The 21,747-nt window shown below is 49.2% G+C and overlaps 1 protein-coding gene across 13 annotated transcripts in view; it reads right to left on the bottom strand.

The window, feature by feature from the left end:
- The window catches only part of PCDH17 (protocadherin 17), a 142,739-nt gene extending 129,773 nt beyond the window's left edge, over positions 1-12,966 (bottom strand). For 4 of the 13 annotated variants that reach the window (XM_083610455.1, XM_083610461.1, XM_083610460.1 and 1 more), the window contains exon 1: positions 8,556-11,218. In XM_083610455.1, coding sequence (XP_083466581.1) covers positions 8,556-11,156 — 2,601 coding nt within the window. In that variant the 5' untranslated portion in view covers positions 11,157-11,218. Of the gene's footprint in view, positions 1-8,555 lie in introns of all 13 variants that reach the window. The other 9 variants (XR_014547212.1, XM_083610465.1, XM_083610466.1 and 6 more) reach the window with 5 other exon arrangements.
- Positions 12,967-21,747: the final 8,781 nt, after the last annotated feature.

Raw genomic sequence — 21,747 nt, 5'->3', positions numbered from 1 at the left:
ATTTTCAGCCCACAGAACTGCTCTTTATCTAGAGAACACCAATAGTGTCACCGTGGATTTAATGAAGGTGCTTTCATTTCAAATGCATCATTAATCCTCCATTCTCACAAAAGCAGTATGTCCCTTCTTGGCTTCTTATCTTGTAGCTTCACTATCAATGTTGCAACAATCTCCCTCAAACCATGGCAGCAATGAAACCCCTCCCAGCAATTGGTCGTGGTGCTGTGACACCTTGGAGGCTGCACATACATAACAGCTATGGGAAAATTGCTGAGTCTTGTTAAGGAGAAGGAAAAAGACAGGAGGACCTGCATGGATAGGTCAGGTAGCTAAGGAATGCAGATCATAAAGGAAGTGAGTTGAAGAATGAAGGGGTAAAGGCAAAAACATGTCTGAGAAAAACCACACTTAAGATCTAGAGAAGTGAGGCTGGATGGCACTGAAGAAGGATGGAGACAAGCAAGAGCTGGAGAAGCTTAGACACTGAGTTTCAGGATCCAATAATGTATTAGCTTGCCAAGAGTTGACAGTTGTGTAGAAGCTGGGATTCTGTCAGATCTGCCTTCTCATTGCAGCTACACTGTGACACTTGCAGTCCAAAGCAGGCTGTGGGAGCCAAGGGGAAGTAGGGTAGAAAACTGAATTGGACATCTTGATTTGAACAGACCATCTGGCATTCACTGCAAACTTCTAGTATGCATACTTTCAAAGTTCTCAAACTCTGAGGGTTCCTCGGTTAACACAATGGGAAAATCTATTTAAGCCTTCAGCACATAGTCCTCAGAGTCAATCTCCAGAACCAATTTTCCCCTCCAGGAAGGCTGGCTTTCCAATTCCCCATCTGCAAAGTATAAGGAAAGGGAAACTAAAGTGCAATCCCAACTGGGTTATTGTGGGCAGCCAAAATGGGTTCAGACTGAAGACCTGATGGAGAGGTCTGCTCTGATGGTTTCTAAAGCAACTGGTCAGGAAGCCAGGATAGGTGGTCTTTGAGAAAGAGTGAAGTGTTTTGGCTTGGCGAAGTGGGCTTTGTCATGGTGATCTACAACTTGTGCAAGCTGGGCTTAGCAGGCTTCATTTAGGGCTAGACATGGTATTATATTAAATGCAAGATCACACTGAATGTACTGGTATTTTTGTGTGTTTTAAGCAGGAGCCATGGGGAGCCTCCTTCAGGACGGGGACTGAAGAGAGGGAGTTATTCCTCCCCCCCCCCCATAAAGCACAGCTTCCCTCCCACAGCAAATAGCTGCTTCCTGATCATATCCTTACCCTTGTGGCTGATTTTTAAAATATACATGAAAAGGATCATTTATTTGACATAATTTATAGTTGCCCGCTTAAAATATACCGACAATTCTTTGTAAAGCATCTATTCCAGATCTGAGGCTTCTCAGTACAATTTCTGGATAGTGATGGACTTTGCTAAAAAAACAAGAAATCTCAAGTTAAAATCTTGTCTTTGACATAAAATCACTGGGTGGCTTAACACAGATCCCTGGCCTGGTTCAGACAATCACAACACTAAAACCACAGCTGAGGGGGTTGGGAATGAGCTGCAGAAAGACTTGGATTCAGGTACTTCCTTTCCTCTCTGCTAGAGGAGCAGCTTAAAAGCTGCACATTGCACCCAAACTTAGGGAACTGTGGTTTCTTCTTACCAAAATTAGTTTAAACAAACCACAACCAGTGGGAGAGATGAGAAGCAGGGCTCATTCCATCAGCTTTGCAAGAAAGACCAGCTCATCAGGCACTTCCTGCCCTTGAACAGTTTATATGGCAGCTGAGATAGCATTTACAAATGTATACAGTCATTCTGAATGTTCTTTATATAGACTGTTTCTGAGAAGGTCTGACTATTGTATTTGGGTGAAATATTGTTTCAACGAACCCCTTCTGTTCTTGGAAGCCAGAACAAGGATTTTCACTAGCGCAGTGGAGCTTTCCCCCCTTTGCTCCCCCACATCTACTCGGGGGGTTGCAACAACCCCCAAACAGCATGTGAGGGAATGAGAGGGGAGGATGATCCATCAGTGAGGCGGAAATGCAGGGGCTGACGAAACAATCTCCTTGCCGATACACTGAATTCCACTTGTATTATTTGGTGCCATGCAGTCTTCATAGTAATTACAACAAAATGGTGATACTATGCAATCCTCCTAAGCATGCATACTGAAAGAGGGGAAATCTGTGGTCCTCCAGCTGCCACCAGCCCCAAGCAGAATAGTACAATTCTTGCACTGAATATGGAAGTCACATTAAACCATCTGGGCCTGACTTCTGAGGAAACCTCCTTCAGCACATGCTGCATGAGTTCTGGGACACAGGCCCTCATTATTTATTTTTCAAAACAGGACTATCAGCCAGAGATCCAGGCAGCTAGTGAATTTCATTAACTCCTGTTACCTGAAAATTGCTACACACATGAAGGATGAAAACAAAATTAAGAAGTATGTGGCAAATTTGGTAGTGGATTTTTCAGTGTGTAACATAAACACAGCATCTTAAAAAAGAAGAATTCTCCCCCTTTCCTGTTGCTGTGTCCTCAGGCTCTATTAAGCCTTCTCAGAACAGACACACTGAAGTTTCTAACAGCAAGCAATGCAACAATAGCACATATAGATGAACAGCATGAACACAGCTTATGGGTTTTTTCTTCCCCCCCCGAAGTCTCTTCTCTTCTCAGATGCTACTAGGGACACCTGGTGATGAAGTTGCATTGGGATTTGACAGTAATCTGTCAGCACATCGTAAACATCAGGTGCCTGGAAGTATTATGAACGATCTGTACTTTATCTTAAAATGTTACAGGACTGCCTACCACAGCAAACCGTGGCGATTCTCAGCTTGAGAGTTTCTTGCAAAATGGCCTTTTTTGTTGCCACTGCTCAATAAAAATCTGCAGCCGTGGTTCTCTTATTCTGTCTCCACTCTTGCTATATTTACAAATCTCTCTGCACCAGATCACAAGTACAATCGTAAATATTCTCTATGATCATCAGCACGACTTGCATATGTAGATAGTTTTCAATGCTGCTGTCATGTCACTTTAAAGAACCTATATCTGCTGCTTTCCCTTTATCCATCAACTCTTTCATCTTTCTGAAAATGTAGAGAAAAAGAAAAAGTGGCTTGTTTGCCAGAAGTAAAAAAACACCCCCCAAAATAAGCCTTTTGTGTGTGACTGTTAGCATGAAATTACTGCACTTATCCACACAAGTTTTCTTCTTCTGATTTTACATGCAAGGATGCTTATATCTGAAAGAAACAGAACAAATCCCTGTTTGCCTTACTTAAGTGACTTGGGTCTGTATAAGAACTTAAGAACTGTCCAGCAGGTTCAGATGAAGGTTACAAACAGGAAACAACAGGGCGGGGGGAATCAGTTATAATTAGCCATGTAATGAGAAAAGCTTACACATAATATGCCTTCTGGATTTTATTTTTTGAGTATTCATCAAGCCCTGCACATCCAACTGGGAGAGGGTTTAAAGGATGTAAGGAGTCCGGCGGTCCTGAAGGACCCAAGTTGTTAAGGGTTTTGTAGAATAATGAAAGAACCGTGAACTTGGGGAAGTCACTCTCTCCCCAGCCTCCTCAGCCCAGAGTAACCTCACAATAATAGGAGTACGTAATACTATATTACACATCCAAAATAAGGGTGAGTTGAAGCTCTACTATTTCTCCTATGCAATCCCCTCTGGATTACCTGAACATGAAAACCAGCCACCATGGATCATTCCATCTTAGAGCCAGTTCCCTAACCAAGAAAGGTTCACCCTTGCTAGTATTCCTGTTTCTGTGGGAGCTTGTTCTAAAAGGGGTGGAAATGGATCAGAACTCCTCGCTCCTGCAATTGCCATGTTGTGCTGCCTTTTAGATTTCATGATTTATAACACAATAACTGTTCCAGATGCATAGTATTACAAAATGTAGTCTGTTCTGCAATCATGCAAAAAGGAAATAAACACCCAGAGAGTTTTACTAGTAGATCGGGGGGGGGGGGGTAACAGTTTGTTCTGAAGACTAAAAAGCATGGAGATTTAAAGAGTTCACAGTTACAAATGTATGGGGGTAAGGGATTGTGGTTCCCTTTTTAAAACACATCCCAAAAAACATTTGAACTATTTTAGCACTTTGGCTGTTGTGGTTCTTACTGAAATTTGAATTTGAGGTATCAACATCAGGTGCACTGATAACTTTCTACACTTGGATTATTTGCCACTGTGGAAAGAAAAAGACACAGAAATCCAACACTTCAGTTACTTTTCCTTCTGCAGGGAGATTTTTATTTTTCCCCATGGGAAAGAATTCAAACATGAGATTCCTCTGATGTGATATAGTCCCAGAAAAGCTGCACCGTACCATATGACTGCGAGACTTGTGTAGGAAAGGTGAAGAGCCAGCTAGTAACGCAGTCGCTTCCTTTTAAAGCCCATGTTATTTGAGGGAAAGAGTATTACTTCACGCTAGCGCCAGCATCTTGAGGCATCCTGGCCTGCTGAGACTATGTGGGTCAAGATTCGTATTCATTTCTGAGGAAGTATTTTTATTTAACTCCCTTAACCTGGGTTTCTAGCACTGGTCCATCTGTACCATTGCATGAAATGGAGCAATTCAACGAGCCTTTCCCTATCCTAGCATTTTCAAGCCAAAAATGGAGGAAAGTGACATTTCTGCCCGAGAAAAGGCCCGAGAAGCTTCACAGGAGGTATTTAAGCAGGGGCTGGATGGCCAACTGCAGCTCCCACACAGAACATGAGGCTGGAGCAGAAGCGCTAAGATTCTGTCCTAAGGTCCAGGATGGAGGTTTCCATTACTAGCTGCAGATTGGAAGTAGCTCATCAACTTGTACCCAAGGAGCCTCATACCCACAACCCACAGAAATCAGTCACCTACCACTTGATTGAAATATCTTTTTCGAGAACATGTAACGCCAGGGGCACTATTACTTATGGCCTAAACCTTGGGGCCCCTGATTTTCCCAGGTGGAAAAAAAGGAGGGGAAATTTAGTCTGCTGACTCCATAATCCCCTCTGCCACACCATGTTACAGATCCTGCAGTTAGTTCCCATCCATGGTTAGCATTTTATTACATATATACAGAAACCACAGAACACCTTTTTAAGGGAGGAAATTCCTCTTTCAGTTTTATATAAATTTCAGGACAAAAAGATATTATGCAGTATTACAACGTAAAAAAGGAAAACAAGTCATGTTTGCCAACTGGGATTTTACACTACATTAAAATCTTTAATGATTCGGCACCATCAATACATGTGTTATTTGCTCTAGATGGATAATTACATGGTTTTAGCAAAATATAATTCTCTAAGATTTAAGTAACTATTACACTAGATAAAAATGGTTTTGGAGAGGGTGGGTTTTAGAGGGCTTGGTATTCTAATTAGTCCATTTTACATTTTTAAGACAGACATGATCTAGACAAATGCCACTAGGAAAAAAAATATCCATTTTAAATGCATGAATTATAAATCAAATTACCTTCCGTTCTGCCCTAACCTGATATTCTTCCTCCAAGTGTCACTTTTTGTTAAAATCAATTTCAAATTTTGAGTATTGCTCAGCTCACCTAATTGATAGCAACACACATTCATGATAAGCATAAAATGAAATTGTTTCTGTAATACAACTCAATAGTGGGAATTGAAGAATCGTTCACAGTGACCTTGCAAGGGGGTTTGCAGTTATTAAAAGACATAACTCTGCTGGATCAGTGACTGCAGTATTTGGGCCTAAGGCTTGCCAGATATCAGCACCCCAGCCTCAGCAGAGCAATTGGAGATTAGTCCGTCATAATGACATACCAGGGAAGTGTGGATGGCAACCTATTATATGGGCGGGGGGGGGGGCATGCTGGAGGCCCACAGGATTCCTTTTGGTGGAGACAGCTTCTGCTCTCCCCTCAACATTGGTTCCAAGAGTCGCACTCCCCACCCCCAGAAATGAACAACAGCCTAGTCACCTACATAGGAACTTGAAACATGAGCCACTCAGCAACACCATTCGAGCGGGAGTTCAAAATGTGTATGGGCACATTTTGTGTTCTGTTTCTTGGTGACACTGGAATGTGACGAAGTGTAACTTGCAGCAGGACAGAATGTAGGGGAGTGGCCTTCTGAAGCCCAATTCCACACGTTTACTCAGAAATAAATCCCCTTAATGTCAATGGATCTTACTCCACGTATGTTTGCATAGGGATTGCTGCGAGCGGCAGAAAGACAAAAAAGAGCAGCAACCTTAAGTATATGAAATCATGCAGAAATGAAAATCTCAAACCCATTATAATTTCTTTTCAGTGCACCAAGAGCAAGAGAGCAACTTTCCCCATTAAGCCTGGAACATAAATGAGTCTCTGTCACTTCTGATACACTTAGATCATTCCCCTGTGACTCAGAATAGCATATTAGAAGCAACCCGGGACAAAACATACGACACTGGCAACGTGTTTAGCAGCCATTATCCAGAGCCTGCACAAGGTTGTTTTGTCATAGGCAAACATCATTCCACAACTACCACTATTTGTACACAGAAGAAAACAATCCCAGGTCAAGTCCTGTTCCATAGGGCTTAGACCCAATCTACTCATCATGCAGAATAAATGAAGGGGTGGAACTTTGAAATGTACCTCTTCAAATTTTAGGTGAGGGTGGGTCATGCTTTTTATGCTTCCTGCATGTAATAGACCAGCACATCAACAAGAGCTGAATCCCAATGTATATAGTATTTTACTACCATGCAGAGAGCTTGCATAAAACAGTGCTTGAAAAAATATGACCCCCCCCCACCTGCAAACCGAAGTGGAACAATCTAGAATGCAACCACTTCATCCTGAATTAGGTGTAGATTGAGACACACCCCAGTGAAGTCCTCAGGTTTCAGCAAAACTGAGCTTAAACGTAAGCCTCCTGGTCCAGGCTATTGAGATGCCATCTATAGCCCACTGGCTCGACAACAGCCCTCTGAAATAAGAAGGGCATGATTTGGAAATACTGAGACCCTGGGAGATGACTTCCGTAGCATCATTATTCCAAACCAATGATCTTCCTCCTTGAAGAAAATAATTTCCTTCTCTGAATTAAAACCAATAACCAGTGCACAACATTCCACCCTCGTTTGCAAGTAAAGAGATGAGTGGCATGCAACCCACCCCAAGCTGAGCATGTTTAAATTAGTCATTACAGGTAGAGAGTTGTGCATGTGCTTCAGTCTCTAATAGACTTTAAAAGTAATTAATTTTGGCTGGATCATTGCCATTCCACAAACATCTGCCATCAGTTTCAGGTAAAAGCATAATGTAGCCCCACATGTACTTGCACCATAAAAATTAAACCATTTCAGAGCAGATTTACACATACATGTACGCTACTAGACAGTTCAGCGTTGCAACCCTTGATAAATGCTGGCTGAATGGATGAACTGACTCCACTGAAAAGCACTATAGTCAAGAGAATGTACAATATTAAAATGTTATCCATTGTATTCCAACTCTGATGGTTCATTCATACATGCAAGTCACCATTTGATTTGCTGCCATCACATGAGGAGCACGCATGCCTGCAGGGTCAGCCTTGGCTACAAGGCAAAAATCAAAATGTCGATTCATGCCAAGAATAAATATTGTGCTTTCACTTCCTTTTTATTTATTTGTTTGTATATTTGAATCCCATGAAGTGGAGCTAAACATATAAATTAAACATATACGCGGCTAAACATATATTCTCAATCCAGTTGAAGTTAAGCACAATCTGAGCCAATGGGGGTGGGGGGCGGGTAACGGCACGTGGCTAAAACCTTTTCTGTGGAATTTCAAAGTGTTTAACTTTCATCAGTTAGTAGCAATCTAGCAAATCTCACTGCAGAATTTATGTCTCTTTTAACTGCTTAGTTCTTTTGGTCATGAAGAAAAAGTGGCAAGAGCACACAGTACTCTTATGTCAAAAATAAATATTATGTGTACAGTATATCTCTGTGTACAGATATATTTAATAGGACATTCTAAACATGAAAACATACATTTGCAAACAGAATTCACCTTGACATACACGAATGGAGAGCTACATACACTGCATCTGCAAATTTCCTCAAATCAAACCCCATATGTGTAGATATATGTTTCATTAAACTGAACAATATCTACCATCTCCACTTAGCGGCGAGGGATGGGCCTACCCATTTTCCCTGGGAATATTACAGTGAAACCTCAGACAAAGCACCTCTGCTGGCCAATTTCCAGTTCTGAGAAACCTGATCAAACATAGTGGTTCTAGGTCTAAATGTGCACCAGTTTCACAGTACCGTAATGCTTCATTGGTGTGCCATTTTTTATTTTTATTTTGCTGACCTAACTTCCAATCAACCTGCTACCAATGAACTGAAACAAGAATCAGGCCCAAATGCGGGCAGGTTTTTGAACCCTGAGCCAACCCATCTTGGGGGATGCCTGGAGAGAGGCCTCTCAGCAGGTTTCACTGCAGACCTAAAATGCAACTGGGCAGTGAGGGAGTTTTGGGTGATTTCTAAAAGTCTCCTACCTGAATTATGGACATCCGGCTCGGGGGAGCCTCACTGACGTTAGTCCCTTGCCCTGTGAAGCTGGTGTGGCACCCCACATGGCCCTGCGGCACAGTCAGGTTGTTGGAGGCAGGTTTCAGGTACATCACCTCTGACCTGGGCGAGCTCAGGGGCAGCCGGGTCTGGTAGTCAAAGTACATGGGGGACGTGGCCAAGGAGGGGCTGCTGACCACGTTCATGACATTGAGGGGCCCCCGGCTGTCCTCCCCTTCACTGGGCACGAGCATAATGTCGTTCTTGCTAATCTTCTTCTTCTTGCCCTTGCTCCCGCCGCTGCCTCCTCCCCCACCTCCGCCACCACCCCCTCCACCCAGCTGGGGGTGGCTGTACTCAGCAATGCGGCAGTTGTAGGTGCGGATCTCCTTGTTCTCCCGCTTGCACTTCACGGCAATGGTGATCATGGCAGCCAGGAGGATGATGGAAACGGTGCTCAGGGTGACGATCAAAGGCAGGGACAGGTCCCAGTGGGGTCGCCTGTGCTGCTCGCCATTCACCTGGGGCTCACCTGCTTCAGGCAGAGGTCCAGCCAAGGCCCGCACAATCAGCTTGGCCACTGCAGAAAGGCTGGGCTTTCCGTGGTCACTGACCTTGACCACCAGCTCAGCCACAGGGCTCAGCTCTTCCCAGTAAGGGTGCAGTGTGCGGATCTCCCCACTGGTTGGGTCCATCTCAAAGAGGTGCTCCTCATTGCCTTCCACAATCTCGTAGGTGAGGCGCCCACTTTCCCCAAAATCGCTGTCCATGGCACGGACAGTGCCCACGGGATACCCAACGCCAGCGTTCCGCGGGACCTGGAGCTCGGCGGTGTCATTGATGAGGGCTGGCAAGACAATGAGAGGAGCGTTGTCGTTGACATCGAGGACAGTGACGCGGACGGTGGCGTTGCTCTCTCGGTGGGGGGAGCCAGAGTCTTTGGCCAACACATGGAACTCAAAGTGCTTGGTCTGCTCGTAGTTGAAGCTACGCAAGGCATAGATGGCGCCATTGGTGGGGTTGACGGAGACATAGGTGTAGATGGAAACGTCACCCACGTGCCCTGGCAGGATGGAGTAGGACACTGTGCCGTTCTGCCCCAGATCTGGGTCCTTGGCCAGCACAGAGCCCAGGTACTCCCCGGGGATGTTGTTCTCAGGGACCTGCAGCACGTAGAGGCTCTTACTGAAGCGGGGAGGGTTGTCGTTCTCGTCCAGGATCCTGACAGAGAAGGATTTGGTGGAGTTGAGTGGAGGGCTGCCCCCGTCTCTCGCCAGGATGGTGACATTGTACTCGTCCTGCACTTCTCTGTCCAGAGGCCGGTCTGTCACCACGGTGTACAAGTTGTCATAGTTCTCCTCCAGGGTGAAGGGCACGGCCCCGTCCCCGCCGCTGCCATCTCCTTGCACCCGGCACTGCAGCTGCCCGTTCTTGCCCGAGTCACGATCCGTCACTCTCACCAGGGCGATAACGGTGCCGGGAGGAGCCGCCTCGCTCAGCGCCCCTTGGCGCACCGAGACGAAGCCGATGGTGGGCGCGTTGTCGTTGCGGTCGACGAGGCGCACGGTGACTTTGCAGTGGGCCGGGATGGGGTTGGGCCCCAGGTCGCGCGCCTGCACGTCGATCTCAACGAGGCCGCCCTCCTCGTAGTCCAGGTTGCCCTTGACGCGGATCAGGCCCGTCTGCGGGTCGATGCTGAAGAGCTCGCGGACCCGCTCGGGCGCGTAGCCGCTGAACGAGTAGAGCACCTCGCCGTTGGTGCCCTCGTCGGCGTCGGTGGCGTTGAGGTCGATGACGGCCGTGCCCAGCGGCGCGTTTTCGGGCAGCTCCACCACGTAGGAGGCGGCCTCGAAGACGGGGCTGTTGTCGTTGGAGTCGATGAGGCGCACGTTGAGCTGCACGGTGCCCGAGCGCGGAGGGTCGCCGCCGTCGAGCGCCGTCAGCACGAGCGTGTGGTGGCTCTGCTCCTCGCGGTCGAGCGGCTTCTGCACCACCAGCTCGGGGAACTTGGTGCCGTCGCCGCGGGCCTTGACGTCGAGCGAGAAGAGGCCGTAGTCGTCGCGGGTGAGCACGTAGGTGCGCAGCCCGTTCTCGCCGGCGTCCGGGTCGTGGGCGCTGGCCAGCGGGAAGCGGGTGCCCGGCGCCGCGTTCTCGGAGATGTCCAGGTCCACCTGGTCCGACGGGAAGGCGGGCGCGTTGTCGTTCAGGTCCTGGATCTCCACCTTGATCATGCAGATCTCCTGGTCGTTGGCGAAAACCTCGAGCGACAGCTGACACTTGGCGCTCCGCCGGCACAGCGCCTCGCGGTCCAGGCGCTGCTTGGTGTACAGCAAGCCGCTCTCGCCGTCCACGTCCAGCAGGTGCGGCGCCGAGTTCTCCAGCACGCGGAAGGTGGACTTGGCGCCGCGGGCGCGCTCCAGGGACGGCAACCCGCCGCCCGCGCCGGGCTGCAGCCGGGCATCGCGGCCGATGTTGCCGATCACCGTGCCGGCGCCCTGCTCCTCGGGCACCGAGTAGTTCAGGTTCTTGAGCGTCAGGGCAGGCAGAGCCCAGCACAGCAGCAAGGAGCAGGCCGAAAGGGGCCACATCCCCGGGCGCGCCCACCAAGCCCCCTGACGAGGCCGCCCGCTCTGCCGTCGCTCCCCGCCGCCGGGAGTCGCGCCCGCCGCCTCGCTGCGCCCCGGCTCGCCGCCGCCGCCGCCTCGCTCAAGTTCCAGGACCTGTTGCTCGCCAAGATCCGCGCAGACCCGCCAGCCCCACCATGGAGGCAGCGCGCGGCGGGCGGGCGGGTCCCCCTTGCTGCGTCCAACTTCGGGGTGCGGGGCGCGAACGGGGCGGAGAGAATAAGTCAGAACCACGCAGCTTCTTTTCTGGACCCGAAGCAGAAATCTCCTCAAATGCAGGGACTTGAGGGCGAGAGTGCGCGCGTGTTCTCACGGAAGCGCTTCCTCGCTCCAAGGCGCCTGGCCCAGAAGCGCAGCCCCGCCAGCACGGCCAGGGAGGGGCGAGCAGCCGCCGGGCGGGGAGGGGGCCGCAGTTGCTCGGCCAAGACTTGCGGGGGGGGGGCGGCGGGGAAGCGACGCCTGACGGCTCCGGCTGCCGGGTTTCCTCAGCGAGCCTCTTGCTGCAGTCGCCGATGAAATCTCGCCGGCTGCGCCGCTGCCGAGCGCCGCATCTCTCAGGCTGGACCCGCCGCCCGCTTGGCCGCCTCCTGCGGCGCCAGAAATAAGGTTCTCAGTCGGAGGGCAGGCAAAGCGCGCTGTCCAAAAGCCCCCCGATAGAGCCGGGTCTCTGCAGGTTTGTAAGTCCTACACACCAGATCCTCCTCCGGGAGGAAGGGGGAGAGAGAGATGATTCAGAGCCCGCCAGAGCCGCTCCTCCTCCGGATTTGCAGTGGGTCTCTCGGCAAAGCGAGACGGGGAGGGGGGGGGGTCAGTTAAAAAAAGAAAAAATCAGCCGCCGGCCCCGTCATAGGCACGCCGGGGGTTGCTGCGCCTGGGAGATCGGGAGGAGCCGCCGCCGCCGCTGCTGCTCGTGGCGCCGCCGCCGCCACCGCGACGAGCCCCTCGCCCGCCCGCCCGCCTCTCGCTGCTGCCTCTGTGCGTGTCTGCGAGAGCTCTGCACTTTCCTCGCTGCAGTTTAATTTCAGTTTGCCTGCCTCGCTCTCTGTCTTGGCCGTCAAGAGGAAATCAACAGGCAACTCATGGCTGGGCGCATAGAATGGAAGGGGGGGAAGGGGGGAGCGAGAGGTGGGCGCTGTGTGTGTGTGTGTGTGTGTGTGAGAGAGAGAGAGAGAGAGAGAGAGAGAGAGACACGCGCACACACGAAGTCTCTCCCTAAAAGGGAAAACAGCCTTTGCATTCACGAGGCAGCGCCTTCAATCGCCCCTCTTTTCTTCCTCGCGCCTCCATCTCCTCCCCACCGCAAATGCCACTTTTGTCCTCTTCACCGAGTAGAGCTCACACAGCTTGGCTAAAAAAAATATTTTCGAATCCTTTTATTTTTAAAAAAATGCTCTCAGAAACTGGGAAGGAAAATCATGAGGCTGCAGCAGCCAGCAGCTTCGGTGCATTTTCACAAGCTTTTTAAAGAAATACGTGTCTGTGGAGCGACAGCAAAATGGGGAGAGATTTTTAAGGGGGGTGGAGTTGGCTGGCGGGAGGGGGGGTTATTGCTGGTGGATGAAGGGTCCTTAAAACAAAGACACGCACAACTCCCTCCCTTGGACGGGATGTCAGGATTTCACAGAACAGTCTTTACTCTCTCCCGGCTTTCGTCCATGGAAGCCAGAGCCAGAACTGCAGGTGTTTCGAAGCGTCTGGGTGAGTCAAAGCTCGCCGAGCAAAAACAGAAAGCACAGAGCACCCAGTCAGTAGCGCCTCACGTTGCTCCGCGGCAGGCGAGTTGCAGCTTCCCGGGCTCTGGACACCCAAGACACGGCCCCCCCCCGGCAGTCCGGGCTGGAGGATGCAATTCTACAGTCTCAGAAGCACCGAGCGGGAGCAGGATAAGAGGCTGCTTTTAAAAATAATGCCATTTGTTGCAATCCACGCAGAGCTGGGGGGAGCCCAGGTGTGGGGAGGGTGCTGGCCTCGGATCCACTTCTGCTCGCCTCGGCCCCTGGAGGTTGAAGGAGGGTCCGAGAGGGCGAGAATCAGCCTGGAATCCCCACCCCCACCCCCGCTGCTTTGGGATGCAAGGTTGCTGTGCCCCCTTGTTTTCCCGGGTATCACGTGTGATAGAAACACCCAGAGTTCAGATGGAGGGGGGGCGGGAGAGAAACACGCCGCACGCTCGCACTGCGCACACACGCAGTCTGAAAAGCACAGCTCTGGCAAGTTTCGGCACTGCTTGGATGTACGTGAGAAGCAGTTGTCTTCTCTTGCTGTTATTTTGTATCTCTACGTAAGTCCTGAGGAGGATCGACGGGCCAGGAGCGAATCCTGCAATCCGCTGGAAGGCGAAGGCTGCTTCGGTCGCTTCCCACGCCTGAAAGCAAAAATTCCTCTCGCGGGTGGGTCAGTGGGTCAAGCCCCACGCGCAGCAGGAGGGCGCGCGGAGCCCGCAGCGAGCAAATCCATCCCGCTTCAATCCCGCAGCAGGTAACGGCTGGGAAGACCGGAGGCAGATGCAACAGTTGGATGTAGCCAAGGAAGAGGAGGAGGAGGAGGATCGGCAGTGGCGCCTCCCCCTCCTCCCTTTCTGCAGCATTCGCCGGATGCAGCAGCCGCCGCCGCCGCCGCGCAGCCCCGCGCTCCCTCGCTCTCTCGCGGGCTCCCGCCTCCGTCTTGCCGACTGACTCTATTCACCTCACGCCGCCGCTTAAACATTGATACTGATTTCTCGCCAGCCAATGGCGGAGGAGGCCGAGGGGCCGGCCTCCAATGAGGGGCGAGTGCCGGGCTGCCGCGGGGCGGGGCCAGAACCCCCCGGGCTTCGCCGAGAAGGGAGTCGGAGCGAGAAGCGGGAGCGAGAAGCGGGATGGGGCGCCGCCGCCGCCGCCGCCGCCTCTTTCGCGTGCGCGGGCGACGCGGCGTCTCCTTCTGCTCCGGGGGCTTTTTCTAGGGGGTGCGCCTCACGGTGTATGCAGCTCCCCCTCCCTTTCGCAGGGTCCTCGTGCAGCCACATTCGTCCACGTTCGCCTCCGTTTTGTTTAATCCGGATTTGCCATTTCCAAGAAACGCATGAGAAAACACAACGCAAACCTGTTGCCAGTTTGCAGCGAGCAGCACCCCATTGGGCATCTCTCGACAACACCCCTTGCCATCTTTCTTGACTGATGGCTCTTGCAAAATAAGGGGGGGGGATTGAGGTTCCCACGGGTCCTTCTGCCCCCAGCCTAGGGGAAGGTATACTGGCTGCCCACGCCCTGCAAGGCGTCCTTCGGATGAGGCTGGGGTGGAGGGGACGCGAGGAGCTCCGCACTCGCTCCCTTGAGAAGCTGCGCGATTCAAGCAGTCGCGCAGTGGACGCGAGAGCGGCGCTATGGGAAGCACCTTTGGAGAAGGTAGCGGAGAGGTCACTGAACTACTCGCAAGGGTGCCAGCGCACCTCGGTCACCCTTTTGCAAAAGCGCAACAAGGCGAAGATGATCCGATTCAGTCCCGCGCAAACGGGCAGCACATAAACGCATCCAAAGTCCCCTTTCTCCGCTACTCAAAGAGCGCAATGATTTGTACCTAGCCAACCCTCCTGAGGTTAAGGCGCGAATTTAAAATATTTTTAATCAACTAAAAACTAGGAGCGCTGGGGTCGGCGGGCAGGCAGCGGCGGAGACAAGGCTGCAAGTCTGTGGGGTGGCTCCCGAGGCACGCAGCTCTTCGCCAACTTTGGGCACTCTAATTGAAACAAAAGTTTCTGGTCCTCGTTGAGAAGGGAGGGGAGCTGAGATCCTGTAGACCGGTCTTCGGCACCCCGGTCTACAGCTCCCCTTCCTTCTCAATGAGGACCAGAAACAACAGCGGAGAGTTGACTAGGCGTCGTGTTCTTCCCGGCTCTCCCAGTCCTAGTAGAGGTGTAAACGCATCGGGGGCCAAGGCCGCGCTGTTGCTCCCAACGCGTCACTTGCTCTGGAAATCTCCGTTCAAGACACGTGAGGACTGGTCGGGGAAGGAAAGCATTGCGCGCCTGGCCAATTCCTGCTAAGGCTAAGCCCTGCCCTGTCATGGAAAGAAGGCCTTAAGCCCCTTACACTTGGGATGCCCGTCCCGCCCCCAGTGGCGCAGCGTGGGTTGTCAGAACCCGGGGCAAGGCAAGTAATTTGCACCCCTAACCCGTGGATTTGCGACCCCTAACCCTAACCCCCAGATGTTGCCCCCGGTGCGGCCGGCCCCCCTGCACCCCCCACGCTACGCCACTGCCCCCCCAATTCCTCTTTGCCACGCAAGTCTTCAGTAGCGGGAGGGGGAATCCGCACACCACCGTGCCTTATTGTACCCAGGAGGGGGCTTTCCCCAGGCGCACCCTGTCCTCCACCAGGACTAAGAGAATGAAAAAAGGTCCAAGGCAGAAAGGAGAACGCCTCGCTCGTTTTGCCTCCTGCGCGATCTCGAGAGAAGCAAACCCGGCAGCAGAGGAGGGCTGGCACTCCCCCCAGGAAGAGAAGGCGGGGAGGCGGGCAGGATCGCCTTCTGGGCCTCCCTTCGCTGTGGTTGGAGGTGTTAGTCGTGAACAACAAACTTGCAGGGAAAGAACGCGCGCAGACTCGCCCTTGCCCCCTCCAGGAGGCATTTGGGGAAAGGTGAACGTTTTTGATTGCTTAAAGCATTGATCTCGATTCATAAATACTAAAGTCAGGTTGCCATTTATAAATTGTGAATGACTCCCGCGTGAGAGACTGACATGAATCACTTAAGGATGGGAGGGAGGGAGAGAATATCAGATTGTGAGGGGAGCAATTACAAAAGCCCCTGAAAATTATCTAAAGGGCCGGGGTTCTTTCCTTCCTTTTTTCATCTTTTCTGGGGCTTGGCAGATTTCTCCCAGTATAACTGCTGGGACTCTTCTCGAGCGACGCTGTTCATAAATCTCAGTCCGAGACGCGTCTTGGGAGGATCTGCATTCCGGTTCCTGTCCTCCTCGAGACGCCTCCCCAGCCAAGCCCCCTCGGCAGCCCGCAAATGGACAGCTAGCCGTGCAGAACGGCGCTGCTGCTGCTGCTGCCTCTGCTCGCCATTATCAAGCCGATACAGAACTGTGCAAAAAGAAAGGGGGAAAGGCGCGCGAGCGTGGGGCGGGGGGAGAGAAAGGGGAACAAAACCCACAAAAGCGCATCACGTCCTGCATGCATCCATTCGCTGCGGCTTAAGTAGCATCGCACTGAGCAGCACCGGAGAAGACTGAAACTCAGGATGCGATTGGCTGAGAAAGGATCTCCCAGGATCATAATCAGATCCTGGGCTGCGTGGTGGGGAATGCCTCCTGCTGCAGCGCCCACGCCTCTTTCCCTCGCTCAGCCAGTCACGCAACTTTGCAAATTCATAACAACAACAACGTCTAGTCAGATAAAACTGCGAGCCGCGGGCGGGTGCTCCATCTGCGCTGCTGCTTGCGGTGGTTGCAATGCACCTTGCAAAGTTTGGCCGTGCTTTATCTTCTCCATAGGAAGGGGGGGGGGAGCCGCCTTGCGATGAGGCTGTGCCTCCCTCTAGTGCGCAGAGCCAGTAGCACGGCCTTGGGGGCATGTTCGCTGGCAAGGAGCAAAGGATGCCCTGGACCAGGCGCAGCGGGTGGCGCCTCAAAGACTACTGAAACGGGCGGGCGGTGCACGCTCATTCGCACCACAGAGTGGTTTCAGCTTTTTTTTTTTTTTTAAGTTAGATGGTCTTTTATTTCTAGAGGTTAGAATGGTACTGAGAAGGAGCAACCCAGTATGTGTTAATGGCATTGCCAATGTTAGGATGTCTGTGTTATCAACAACTGCTTTTCTGCATTTGATATCTCTCTGACGTTGCTGTTTACAGCAGCCACCCCTCCTCCCCCAGGATAATATGTCATGCATCTGACAAAGGGACTGAAGTCCGCAAAACTCATTACAGTATAAATGTGCTATGTTGGACTTTAATGAACCAAAATGCTGTGTTGTTTCTAATGTCTATCATGCTACACCCTATAATTTATTTAGGAATTCTAGCAGGTTTTATAACTGAGATGCGTCATGTTGTTCTACGTGCCTTTTTTTTTTCTTAACTCCCCCTCCGACAAAAGGAAAAAAAATCTGTTACCACCACAGAATCTTCCACTACAAAGTAGTGGAATAGAGACATGATCCACATGGGATGAGCATCTTAATTATTGCAAAAAGCACATAGTTTAAATGAAGTTCCATTTAAACAAAGAACAAGACCACTACCAAAAACAGCCACTGCCCAATTTTTTTCATAAGGTTTATGGAAGTTTGACAAATCAGCCCTTTTGAGGAGGCAATGGGGTATGTTAGTTATTTGGTGAATTGCAATAGTTTTATTATCTATATAAACAGTTTTCAACAATGAAATTGGAAATACATATTTTCTTTTTTGTAATTTTCAAATTACAATCTTGATGGACCTCATCCTTACAATGCAATCATTGGGAAGTTGAGGTGAGATCCAATATAATGGGAGTGAGCTCATGCAGTGGGGCTCACGCAGTGAGGCTTCTACTTCCTCTTCTACCTCTGTATCAGTTTTGGAGGTTTGAGGAACCATCCAGAACTGATTTGGAGGGCACATGGAAGGCATATGTAGGGGGAAAATGAGAAACCAGAAGTCTCATTTTTCAAGCAGACATCACTGGAAGACACCCACAATTCCCTCTTTTGTTTGCTTGCTCTGGATCAACTGATGTCGTTCCCCAGAATTCCATGCAAATTGCGTCAACATACATGCACACAAACATGTTTGTTGTGCTAAAGAAGTTGTGGCCGTTATCCAATGACTTTTCATCAGTAAATAAAGGTGCTACTGGTTTGTTGAAATTATTGAGTCATGTTTTTAAATAACCCTTTATGTTTCATGCTTTATACATAGTGGTGTCACATATATAAACACATGAGGGGAATGGTATATTAATGTGGTTGAGGTGGACACTAAAAACGTCTGATGAATCTTATATTTCACTAGATCATCAAGTGATCTCCATGTGGAGAAAGCACTGGTAGCAAGCAAGCTTACACAAAGGCTTGAATTGAACACACAAGCTTTTCCCTGAACACATGAAGGTTAAAGGTGTGAGCATGAAGATCTGAAGGAGGCTTCTGCATGTGTTCAGTTGCACCCGCTTAGGAACCTCCATGCAACTGGGAACCTTTGCTTATCAGGGGAGAATGGATGGGGGATCTCATACTGACAAAAATATTGCCATTTTGCTATCATTTTGGAAATAGGAAAAGCAGTTTTGTTTTAACATCACTGAAAACCAGCTGCCAGTGGCTCTTTAAGCATTTGTTGAAACAACCTTTTAGGTTACACTTTTGCTTGTGCTTTTTCGCCTCCTCAGTATTTGTATATTGTTGTGTGAGTTTCGAGCGTAAACAAAAAATGGTAAAGAGCATACTGTAGATAAGCTTTCAAATTGTTATGTGGCATTTTACCCACATATCTGTCAAGTAAAAGGTTAGAATTTTCACTCTTCTGAGGAAAACATACCAATTAGCAGCAAGGCAATCCTGTTGCAAGCTTAAAGCTTGGGGGGAAAGTTTTGACATATTTGCAGATATAGTCCCTGCCATTTGTGGCCGCATATTTCTATGATTAATCTTCTAGCTGACCCAGACTTTGTGGTGCCTGACATGCCTACTAGAAAAGGACATGATTCAGCCAAGCGTATGCACAATGCAGCATGATACTAAGATGCATTTACTCTGAAGTTGGGCACACTGGTGGGGGGATTAAATCCCTGTGACTTACATGTGTGGGGTGGATAACAAAAGAATTGGCTGGATTCAAAACTTGAGGCTTAGCACACTCTCCACCAGGAGGAGAGAACAGCACCAAAGTCCCCAGCTGGGGCTTCCCATCACTGCTCTGCATGCAGCCAGTCCATGACACATATGCTCTAAGGAAGCATGTGGAGGACTTTATCCCCAAAGCCACACAGAGATCAATGGGAAAATCAAGCAAATGCAGAAGTATCTCCTGTTGGGATAAAAGTGCTTCATTTTAACCTGGTGTTTTTAATTACTCTCTTTGTCACTGGAACCCCACAAACAAGAAGTGCAACCATTCCCCTCCCACCACATCCTCTCCGTGTGCCAGACTGGAATCGCGAGGGCAGCTGCCATTTCCTTCCAAGGAGGTGCACCATTGTTCCCTGTGGAACACAAGTGCAAGGTTAGAAGCAGCACCACACTTGGCACTAGGAGCAGAGGGGAGGGAGAGGGCCAAGAAAGGCAGATGTGCTGCTCCATGGGGAAATGAGAGGACATTACCATCCCACCTGCATTCGTGACTCAGCTTTGAAGTGTGCATTTATCTGCCTATACACGCTGCCTGTCCACATGAGCACTATTGATGTTAGAAATGAGTAATCACAGCTAGGGATGGACAGATGTCATGTCAGTTTCACATGCACTCAGTTTTAGGTTTCTTTCTTCCTATTTGCAGATACACACACACTTATACATACAGTATTTAAAACTTTGTTCACATATTATATACGTGAATATGTTCACGTATTATATTAAAACTTTGTTCACGTATTATAATCTTCCCCTAAAATACACATTGTTTAAAATGCATTTCTTCCATAAAAGTCATGTTGTGCACATTTTTAAAAAACTGAAAGAGTGTTGCAAAACTCAGAGAAGTGTGTAATCCAGTTGATTGCTGTGTTTCAGTTCATGTATAAGTTCTGGGCCAGAGAATCGGATCAGTTCAAAATGCAAACTGAGCAAATTTCTCCCCCTACTCACAGCAGAAGTAGCCACAGAGTCCCCCATGAGACCCTCCCACAGTGCTACAGTTTATTTATTTTTTAATTTAGTTTGACAATTCATATACTGCTCAATCACAGTCATCTTTAAGCAGTGTGCAGGAGATGTAATATAATGAAACTAAAAATCAGTTAAAACTCTAAAATCAGAATTCAGTCTAAAAGCCTGCTGGACGTTCTTCACAAGCATCTCAATACACAAATTATGCTAGTCTCAGGTCTCAGAAAAGGGCAAGCTACTGCAAACAGAATGATCTTTTATAGGTACGGGAGTCATTTCCCGGTGCTCATTCAGCATTCATTCTGGTTTATTTGCAGTTTATATGATGCTATGTTACCCAAAATTGCCACTGCAATTTTTCCTTTGTTTTGGCATTGGGTTTGTTGGGCAAGAGTGCCCAATTCACTTCAGCTGATCACCCTGAATTTGTCAGTATGCAACTGATTCCCAGTCACAAAATAGTGACAGTTTGCAAAACGAGTGGCAACAAGAAATCTAGAAACTCAGAAAATACCAGAAACATTCTTGCCCACTAGTCAAGGGCCAAAGGACACTTTACATTTACATTTGTAGGTGTGCATCTAAGGTCTTTTACGTGTACACCTCAAAAGTTGAAAGAGACAGCCACAAGCATGCTTGCCACATCAGAGAGGCAGGTGTGTTTGACTCATTGACACACCTAAGTTTTAGAGTACAGGCATCCCCCACACACATTCAACTTGTGCTCAACCATGTATACGTGCAGCACTGGAAAATAAATAAACAATTCCAATCAATCCATCCATCAATCAGTTCAAACCTGAAATGGCAGGAGAGAGCTGGAAAGTCCTTGTGGCTCATGAGGAGACCCTCCCCAGAGCCTGAAGAGGATGTCAGTGAGCCAAAAGTCAATAAAGAAAAGGCTCCAAAATGACGCATGGGAGCTCTCACTGCTGCCACACCACCCTGCTCAACAGTTGTTGGGTGGGAAGCTGCACTGCAGGGGGCTCCCCACTTACAGGCATTTCGCTGAGGCGTACAGGGCCCCAGAACATACTAAGAACTTCTGAGCATGAACACCGAGTTACACAAGTTGATGCTTTAGTTCACCAACAGATTTTTGAAACATATTTTCAAGCCCAGTTTTGTTATGGCAGTTTTTGCATTTTTTATTAGTTTTTGCTAACATAATCGGCACTCTTCATTATCTCGTTTGTCTCTCCTGCTGTTTGCTAAGTACTGATAATGTCTTTGTTCTTATAAATAAACAAACAGAAGGTTTCTTGACCAATCTCTCTAGATGTTTAAAATTTCATTAAACATGAGCTCGACTGAATAGTTGTGTCATCACAGTTAGTACACTTCAATTAATACAGTTTGATTCTATGGCAATAGCTAATGTTGTTACACGGTGAGTTCACCCCTCACTTATGCCAGGGAAGCCCTGCAGAGCAGTTCAGACGTGCTGAGCATACGCTCAACAAGAAGCTGCTGTCCATTCTGACTCCCCAGCACACTGAAACACCTTCAGGCTAAACTAGATGCGAAGGCACCAACCACGACTGCTAAATCACATCTCCGCCCACATTCAGGCATAAAGCCAATAATAAAGGAAGGGGTGGGGACATGGGCATAGCCAGGATTTTTGCTGGGGGGGGCAGCCAAAGTTGTTTAGCTTTTGGGGGAAATCAAAGGTAAAAATACCTGGTAAGAGGACAGTTATTGTGCTTTTAATATTCTTTTGGGAGCCGCCCAGAGTGGCTGGGGTATAAATAATAATTTAAAAT

This window comes from Podarcis filfolensis, assembly GCF_964270895.1.
Source record: "Podarcis filfolensis genome assembly, chromosome: 4".
Lineage (NCBI taxonomy): Eukaryota > Metazoa > Chordata > Lepidosauria > Squamata > Lacertidae > Podarcis > Podarcis filfolensis.
Note: the sequence above shows the minus strand (reverse complement) of the source record. Positions and strands in the feature narration are given on the sequence as shown.